This window comes from Trachypithecus francoisi, unplaced genomic scaffold, assembly GCF_009764315.1.
Source record: "Trachypithecus francoisi isolate TF-2019V2 unplaced genomic scaffold, Tfra_2.0 Lachesis_group21, whole genome shotgun sequence".
NCBI lineage: Eukaryota > Metazoa > Chordata > Mammalia > Primates > Cercopithecidae > Trachypithecus > Trachypithecus francoisi.
The window spans coordinates 30,927,071-30,936,282 of record NW_022681467.1 but is presented as its reverse complement, the minus strand read 5'-3'; the positions used below and the strand labels follow the sequence as shown (position 1 = coordinate 30,936,282).

The window sequence follows — 9,212 nt, the reverse complement described above, 5'->3', positions numbered from 1 at the left end:
AGCGAAACTCTGTCTCAAAAAAAAAAAAAAGAAAGAAAAAAGAAAACATCCTGTTGTACACAATATGTATTTTTTTGTCAATTAATAAAAAATCCATAAATTTAAAAAAGAATAAAAGAATAATAGAGTGAAGCTATTTCCCATGGCTAGCTCCTCTTCTTCCTTTAGATTTCATTTACATGTCACTTTCTTGGAGAGGCCTTACCAGCCTAACAAAAGTAGTTCCCCAGTTTTTATTTTTTTCACTGGATTCCTATGCTTCCCCCACCAGTCTAAGAACTCCATGAAGCCAGTATGTCTTGTGTTCAGCACATAAGGAAGACTCAATAGGTCTTTGTTGACTGAATGAAATGAAAGAAGTCCTTCAACATCCTGCCCCTCTGCTCCCTCAACCCCCAAAGCACTAGTACTTTGTCTTCTCTTCTCTTGGGTTATAACGGAAGAGGAGTCTTCTACCAAGGCCGTTCTCTGCCACTTTCCTCAGGAAGCTCCTTGCCCCCTTGATTCATTCTCCTGTATACTCTTTTTTTTTTTGACACGCAGTCTCGCTCTGTCGCCCAGGCTGGAGGGCAGTGGCCCAATCTCAGCTCACTGCAACCTCTGCCTCCCGGGTTCAAGCGATTCTCCTGCCTCAGCCTCCCAAGTAGCTGGGATTACAGCACATGGCACCATGCCTGGCTAATTTTTTTTGTATTTTTAGTAGAGACAGAGTTTCACCATGTTGGTTAGGCTGGTCTTGAACTCCTGACCTCAGGCGATCTACCTGCCTCAGCCTCCCAAAGTGTTGGAATTACAGGCGTGAGCCACCAGGCACGGCCCTGTATACTCTTCACTAATCCTTTCCTATCAATATTCAAAGAGGTTCCCCTTAAACAATCAACCAACCACAAATCCCAAAAATTTCTTCCTCTACCAGGCACATGACCGCCCTCTTGCCATGACTTTCAGGACTCTGTTGTTCCCCGTATTCCTTTTATCTTAGCCTCCTTCTCTGACTTTTTTTTTTTTTTTTTTTGAGACACAGTCCTGTTCTGTCGCCCAGGCTGCAGTGCAGTGGCGCGATCTGGGCTCACTGCAACCTCCGCCTGGGATTACAGGCACACACCACCATGCCTCGCTACTTTCTTTGTATTTTTAGTAGAGACGGGGTTTTGCCATGTTGGCCAGGCTGGTCTCGAACTCCTGACCTCAGGTGATCCGCCCGCCTCTGCTTCCCAAAGTGGTGAGATTACAGGCGTGAGTCACCGCGACCGGCCCTCTAGCTCTTTCTAAAGACTGAGATTTCCCAAGGTCCTGTTCTTTTAAATCCCCATTGAAAAGTGTTGGGATGGAGTCTAGGAAGGAAGAGCTGAGGAGTGAGGCTGGGTTAGGTGGGGAATAAAGAGAGGGGTATGAAAAGCCCGAGGTCTGGGTCAAGAAGACGGGCATGGGGGAAGGATTTGAGCTACTGTGACGTGTAGCGAGGAAGAAAGCAGGGAGGCGCGTGCCCGGGCATGACAGCCTCGTGCACAGCCGAGAAAGCAAGCGCGCGTGCGCTTAGCGGCCTCTCTGCGCCTGCGTCGTCCGTGCCAGTCTTTCGCCGGCAAAAGGAGGACGTAGAAAAGGGGACACCGGAAGCTCACTCTTCACCCGGAAATGGTTATTGAGGAACATGGCGTTGCTGGTGCGAGTCCTTGTGAGTGAAGGAGTAATTTTCTACGGTAGTCCTCTGGGTCCCGGGTTGGGGTTCGACAAGGCAGGGCGGGAGGAATTGGAAGGGACTGCAGGAGGGGAGCCTGTGTTATAGCTAGGCTGCGTGGCCGCTTTTCCGTGGGGAAACTGAGGCAGCTTCCTACCTCTTCCTACCCCCGTTTTGACCTTAGCTCCCCTATCTTTCGAGGAGGGGAAGAGTGACATCTGGCCTTTATTTGATGGGGTTTGCTTTTCCTTCCGTCCCCCATGTAACTGCTTCCCCTCAGGGAGAGGAGCATGTAGGACACTGATTGGAGTTTCAGGAGACCTGGGTTCTAGTACCTGACTGTCACTGGTGCATAGGGTGACTTTAAGCAAGTCACTTTTGGGCCTCATTGTTCCTATGTGAAAAACGAGGGCATTTATCTCCTGCAGTCCCTTTAGATTCTGAGATTCTCAGTGTTTCTTTCATAGATCGTAAGTCAGTTCTTAACTGTACAGTTAGGTGGAATATAGATTATTAGATTGAAAACTGCTTGAGAATTGGAGCCATGTCTGTCTCGGTCGTTTTCACTTTGCCTAGTATGGTGTCTGGCACATCATAGGTGTTAAATGATTACTTGTTGAATAAATGAAGTAAGGAAAGACTACTAGATACTAGACTCTTTAGCACCCGTGTATGAAACTACTGCGCCTCTTGAGATTTAGTCCTGATCCTTCTAGCATACTCTTTCTTCTAGGAATTAAAAGAGAAAAGAAAGTGGCAGCAGAAAAAACGTTAGGATACAGAGCTTAGTTTTTAATCATGGAGGGATGGGAGGGTTTATAATTTTAGTGAGTCTTCAAATATTGGGTCAAAGACATAGATTTTCATAGTAGACATGGCCTATTCCTGCCTCTGGGTATCTTTTGAATTGTTATTTTGCATTTGTGTTTTTGATCTTTTTATATATGGCTTACAAGGAGGCAGTTTTACTTCTTGTGTTCCTTGCCAGCCTAGCGGAGTGAGGTACCCTGAATTGCTGTTCAGTAAATTTTTAATTGTAGAATCCCCCCATAACTGCCAGAAAGATTCACCTGGTGAAGTGATTGTTTGATTTCAGGCCAGAAATTGATTCAGAAATGAGGACTGCTGGGGAAATGGCAATTAGTATGATCTGAATTTAGTATTTTTTTTTTCTTCCCCTCCCACCGTTTAGTTGTTTTTTTTTTTTGAGACAGAGTCTTGCTCTGTCGCCGAAGCTGGAGTGCAGTGGTTCGATCTCGGCTCACTGCAACTTCCACTCCCAGGTTCAAGCGATTCTCCTGTGCTAGCCTCCTGAGTAGATGACAGGCATGCACCACCACACCCAGCTACTTTTTTTTTTTCTTTTTTTTGAGACAGAGTCTTGCTTTGTCACCCAGGGTGGAGTTCAGTGGTGTGATCTCGGCTCACTGCAACCTCTGCCTCACAAGTTCAAGTGATTCTCCTGCCTCAGTCTCCCGAGTAGCTGGGATTACAGGCGTGTGCCACCAGGCCAGGCTAATTTTTGTATTTTTAGTAGAGACGGGGTTTCACCATGTTGGCCAGACTGGTCTCGAACACCTGACCTCATGATCCGCCTCCCTTGGCCTCTCAAAGTGCTGGGATTACAGGCATGAGCCACTGAGCCTGGCCTGATAACTAACATTTTATTGGGCACTTACTATGTGCTAAGCACTTTAACATACTTCCCTAATCCTTATAACATCCCTTTGGAAAGGAGGGCATGTTATTTCCTCTATTTTACAGATAAGAAAATGGAACCACAGAGAAGTATTCCTGGCCAGGCTCGGTGGCTCACACCTGTAATCCCAGCACATTGGGAGGCTGAGGCAGGTGGATCACTTGAGGCCAGGAGTTCAAGACCAGCCTGGCCAACGTGGTGAAACCCTGTCTCTACTAAAAATACAAAAATTAGCCAGGCCTGGTGGTGGGCACCTGTAATCCCAGCTACTTGGGAGGCTGAGGCACGAGAATTGCTTCAACCCAGGAGGCAGAGGTTGCAGTGAGCTGAGATTGCGCCAGTGCACTCCAGCCTGGGTGAAAGAATGAAACTCTGTCTCAAAAAAAAAAGTATTCCTGAAACATTCTTGTCAGTCTTGCCTTATTTTTTCCTCTTTTTGTCTTGTCAGCCAATATTTTCCCTTCTCCAGTGATGGGCTTGGGAAGGAGGAGGAAACTAAAACACTGCTATTGTTGAGTGACTACAGCAGAGAGCCTGGGCATTTGATCAGTAGAACTGGACATACTTATGGTTTTTATGAGTTGTCCTGGGCATTGGTGATCGTTTTTGCTTTTCTTTGGAAATAGTAAAAATTACAGAAAGCCACCCTGTACTTTAGAAAAATTTTTAAAATTGTGGTAAAATACATATAACAAAATTTACTTTTTAAACTTTTTTTTTTTTTTTTTTTTTTTTTTTCTGAGATGGAGTTTTGCTCTTGTTGTCCAAGCTGGAGTGCAATGGCGTGATCTAGGCTCACTGCAACCTCTGCCTCCCAGGTTCAAGCGATTCTCCTGCCTCAGCCTCCCGAGTAACTGGGATTATAGGCCCTCACTTTTTAAGTATACATTTCTGTGGTATTGAGTGCATTTACACTATTGTGCCATCTTTACCACCCTTATCCACAGCATTCTTTTCATTTTGTAAAACTGAAACTCTGAACCTATTAATAGTTCTCTATAGTCTTTTCTCCCCAGCCCCTGGCAGCCACCATTCTACTTTCTGTTTCTGTGAGTTTAACTACTCTGTGTACCTCATATAAGTGGAGTCATACAGTATTTGACCTTTTGTGACTGGCTTATTTCATTTAGCATAATGCCCTCAAGGTTCATCCATGTTGTAGCATGTGTCAGAATTTTCTATCTTTTTTTTGGAGATAGGGTCTCGCTCTGTCATGCATGCTGAAGTGTAGTGGCTCAGTCATACCTCACTGCAGCCTTGACCTCCTGGGTTCAAGTGATCCTCCCACCTCACCTCCTGAGTACCTGGGACCACAGGTGTGTGCCTGGCTAATTTTTTTTTTCTTTTTTGTAGATGGGGTCTCCTTATGTTGCCCAGGCTGGTCTTGAACTCCTGGGCTCAAGCAATTCTGTTGCCTTGGCCTCCCAAAGTGCTGGGATTACAGGCGTGAGCCACTATGTCCAGCCTGTTTAATTTGTTGAGGAATTGTCCTACTGTTTTCCACAGTAGATACACTGTTTTACATTCTCACCAGCAGTGCATAAGGGTTCCAGTTGCACCACATTCTTGTCAACACTTGGTATTTTCTGGTTTTTGTTTGTTTTTGAGACAGGGTCTTGATCTGTCACGCAGGCTACAGTGCAGTGGTCCAATGACAGCTTACTGCAGCCTCGACTTCTGGGCTCAAGTGATCCTCTCATCTTAGCCTCCCGGGTAGCTGGGATTACAGGTGTGTGCCACCATGCCCAGCTAATTTTTAAATTTTTAGTAGAGAGGAAGTTTTGCTGTGTTGCCCAGGCTGGTCTCAAATTCCTGAGCTCAAGTGATGCTCCTGCCTCGGCCTCTCAAAGTGTTAGGATTACAGGTGTGAGCCACCGCACGTGGCCTTATTTTCTGTTTTTTTTGACAATAGCCATTCTTATTATGAAGTGGTGTCTCATTGTAGTATTGATTTACATTTCTCTAGTGGCTAATGATATTGGGCACCTCTTCAGGTTTTTTTTCTTTTTGAGACGGAGTTTCGCTCTTGTTGCCCAGGCTGGAGTGCAATGGCATGATCTCGGCCCACTGTAACCTCCACTTCCTGAGTTCACATGATTCTCCTGCCTAAGCCTCCCGAGTAGCTGGGATTACAGGCCCACACCACCACACCCAGCTAATTTTGTATTTTTAGTAGAGACAGGGTTTCCCCATGTTAGTCAGGATGGTCTCAAACTCCCAACCTCATGTGATCTGCCTGCCTCGGCCTCCCAAAGTGCTAGGATTACAAGTGTGAGCCATCGTGCCCAGCCTTAAATTTTGTATTTTTAGTAGAGATGGGGTTTTACCATGTTGGCCAGGCATGACCCACCGCATCTGGCAAGTTTTTCATGTATTTTGAATATCAGTCCCTCATCAGATATATGGTTTGCATGTATTTTTCCTATCCTATGGGTTGCTGTTTCTGTCTGTTGATACTGTTATTTGATACACAAAAGTTTTTAATTTTCATGAAGTCCAACTTTTTTTTTTCTTTTTTCTTTTATTGCCTACTCTTTTTTTTTTTTTTAAACAGGGTCTTGCCCTGTCACCTCGGCTAGAGTGCAGTGGCATAATCTAGACTCACTGCAGCCCCTGCCTCACAGGTTCAAGCGATTCTCCCGCCTCAGCCTCCCGAGTAGCTGGGATTACAGGCATGCCCAGCACACCTGGCTAATTTTTATGTTTTTGATAGAGAGGGGTTTTTCCCATGTTGGCCAGGCTGGTCTCAAATTCCTGGCCTCAAGTGATCCACCCACCTCAACCTCCCAGAGTGCTGGGATTACAGGCATGAGCCACCATGCCTGGCCCTAATATTGCCTGCTTTTTTGATATCGTATCCAAGAAATCATTGCAAAATCCACTGTCATGAAGCCATTCCTGTAAGTTTTCTTTTAAAAGTTTTATTGTTTTAGGTCTTACATTTTGGTCTTTTATCCATTTTGAGCTAATTTGTGTACATGTTACAAGCTTTTACTATATTTTATGAGCTGTTTTCTTAGTGACCTGCCCTGGGATTACAATGAACATCTTAATTCATAACAGTCTTGTTTGGATTAATACCAACTTGATTTCAGTAATATGTAAAGACTTTCTTTCTATGTAGCTCTGTTCCTTCCTCCATGTTGTGTTATTGGCATCTAAATTACATCTTTATGCATTATATGCCTACCAATGTAGATTTATAATTATTTCTTCTTGTAGTTGTCTTTTAAATTAAAAAGAAAAAGAAAAAAAATTACAAACAGAGAATCCATTTATACCATATTTTTTATTTACCTAAACAGTTACCTTTATTAGTCTACTTTATTTCTTCATATAGATTTGAGTTTTCTGTAGTTTCCTTTCATTTCAACATGAAGATCTCCCTTATTCTTGCAGGGCAAGTCTACTACTGACAAATTCTTTCCATTTTGCTTATCTGGGAAATCTTCATTTTTCCTTCACTTTCGAATAATAGTTTTGCCGGATATAGAATTTTTGTTTGAAAATCTTTGTCTTTCCGTGTTTTGACTATTTTATCCCACTGCCTTCTGGCTGCTACAGTTTCTGAGAAGAAATCAACTGTTAATGTTCTTGAGGATGCTTTGTATATGATGAATTTCTTTTCTTGCTCATTTAAAGAATCTGTCTTTGTCTCTTGGCAGCTTGCATATGATGTGTCTGTGACTCTCTTTGTGTTTATCCTATTTGGAGTTAGTAGAGCTTCTTGGAATCCTAAATTACCATTTTCCATTATGTTTAGGATGTTTTCTGCCATTATTTCTTCAAATATTTTTCTGTCCTTTTATTTTCTTTGCTTCTGAGACTAATTATACATATATTGGTGTGTTTGATGGTGTTCCACAGTCTGAGGCTGTTAAACTTGTTCTTCTTTTTTTCTATTTTGCTTTTCATTTTGAGGCTATTAATTTGTCTTTATTGCTTTTTCTTTCTGTTCCTTGGACTGGATAATCTAAATTGACCTATCTTCAAGACCACTGATTCTTTTCTTCTGCCTGTTGAAGTCTGCTGTTGAGCCCCTCTAATGAGTTTTTCATTTTAGTTGTTGGACTTTTCAATTCCAGAATTTATTTTGTCTTTAGAAAAATAACTTCTCGTTCTGTTGATATTCTCTTTGGTAAGACATCATTCTCATACTTTCCTATGGTTTGTTTGTTTATTTATTTATTTATTTATTTTTTGAGACGGAGTCTGGCTTTGTTGCCAGGCTGGAGTGCAGTGGCACCATCTCAGGTCACTGCAACCTCCACCTCCTGGGTTCAAGCAATTCTCCTGCCTCAGCCTTCTGAGTAGCTGGGATTACTGGTGCCTGCCACCACACCTGGCTAATTTTTGTATTTTTAGTAGAGGTGGGGTTTCATCATGTTGGCCAGGATGGTCTCAAACTCCTGACCTCGGGTGATCCACCTGCCTTGGCCTTCCAAAGTGCTGGGATTACAGGTGTGAGCCACCGTGCCCAGCCACTTTCCTGTAGTTCTTTAGACATGTTTTCATTTAGGTCTTTGAACATATTTGAAATAGTTAAAAATCTCTTTGTCTGCTGTCTGGGTTTTCTTAGAGACAGTTTCTATTGATTGCATTTTTCCCCCTGTGTGTGGGCCATACTTTATTGTTTCTTTGCATGTTTTATAACTTTTTTTTTGTTGAAAACAAAATGTTTTTTGTTAAAAAACATTTTAAGTAATGTGGCCACTCTGGAAATCAGATTGTTTCCCTTCCCAAGATTTGTTGTTGCATTTTTGTTTAGTGACTTTTCTGAATTGATTCTGTAGTCTGTATTCTTTGTCGTTTGTGGCCACTGAAGTCTCTGCTTAGTTTAGTGGTCAGGTAATGATTAAGCACATTTCTTTAAATTTCTGCTAAATTTCTTAAAATTCTGTTCTCACTGCCTGGAAGCAGTGAGTATCCCAGTTTTTCCTGTGGGGCTCTGTGTGCATGTTGGGATGTACCTATAACTCTCTGCCAGACATTCAGTAACACCGCCTTAACTTTCACTTCCTGCTGTGCAGAACCTCAAGGTCAACCACAAGTAAGAGATGTTCTTAGATCTTTCCTGAGCATGTGCACAACTTTGGGTATGTGCACAGACCTGGGTGTGTTCATGGCTTCCTAGATGCCATGAATATGTTGGGGCTTTTCTAAGCCCCTGTGGACGTCTCATTCACCAGCTTTTCCTTTAAACCTTTTTGGTTAGTCTGTTGTTTTCCCCATCTGTTGTTCACTGCCTCAGGAAGCCATGAAGTCAAACAGTTACCTCTATTTGTTTTTAACCGGTGCTCCTGGGCAAAAGGTTTTTTTCACACTGGGTGAATTCTAAGACAGCCTTGAAATAGGGCCTTCTAAGGAACTATCAGACAGATTGAATAATGCCAATTCTTTGTAAGGCTTTGATGAACATCATCCCCATTCTGGAGTCAACTTTTCTCTTGAGGAGACTAGTTCGTTTAGTGGTTGTTGCTATTTAGAAACCAAATCTGGGTGCTACATGTGCTCATTGCTACTGGAGTGTCATTGTCTGCAGGCCCTGTGAGGATGTGGGTGGGAAATATATATATGTCTATATCTTTTTCTTTATATATTAAAAGCCCACACCAGTTATTCTAAATCCATTCTAATACCACAGGATTTGTTCTACTCTTTTGCCTTGCCATATTTGTTAACTCCTTTCTCTGATAGAAACCTGACCCCTCACCCTTAATGTATTTATTGATTTACTCAAATCTTTCCTATATGTAATCAATCTTTTGAAAGCTCAGATTGAAAACTCCCAACAAAGTGGGAGGAGGCAGTGTATTCAGTAATTTTTTTTTTTTT

General features: G+C 42.7%; 1 protein-coding gene across 1 annotated transcript in view; it reads left to right on the top strand.

Moving 5' to 3' along the window:
* The first annotated feature begins 1,471 nt into the window (after positions 1-1,471).
* Positions 1,472-9,212, top strand: part of LOC117068698 (ubiquinol-cytochrome-c reductase complex assembly factor 1) — a 109,330-nt gene continuing 101,589 nt past the window's right edge. The window contains exon 1 of the mRNA XM_033186223.1: positions 1,472-1,675. Within this exon, the coding sequence (XP_033042114.1) occupies positions 1,652-1,675 (24 nt within the window). The 5' untranslated portion in view covers positions 1,472-1,651. The remainder of the gene's footprint in view (positions 1,676-9,212) is intronic.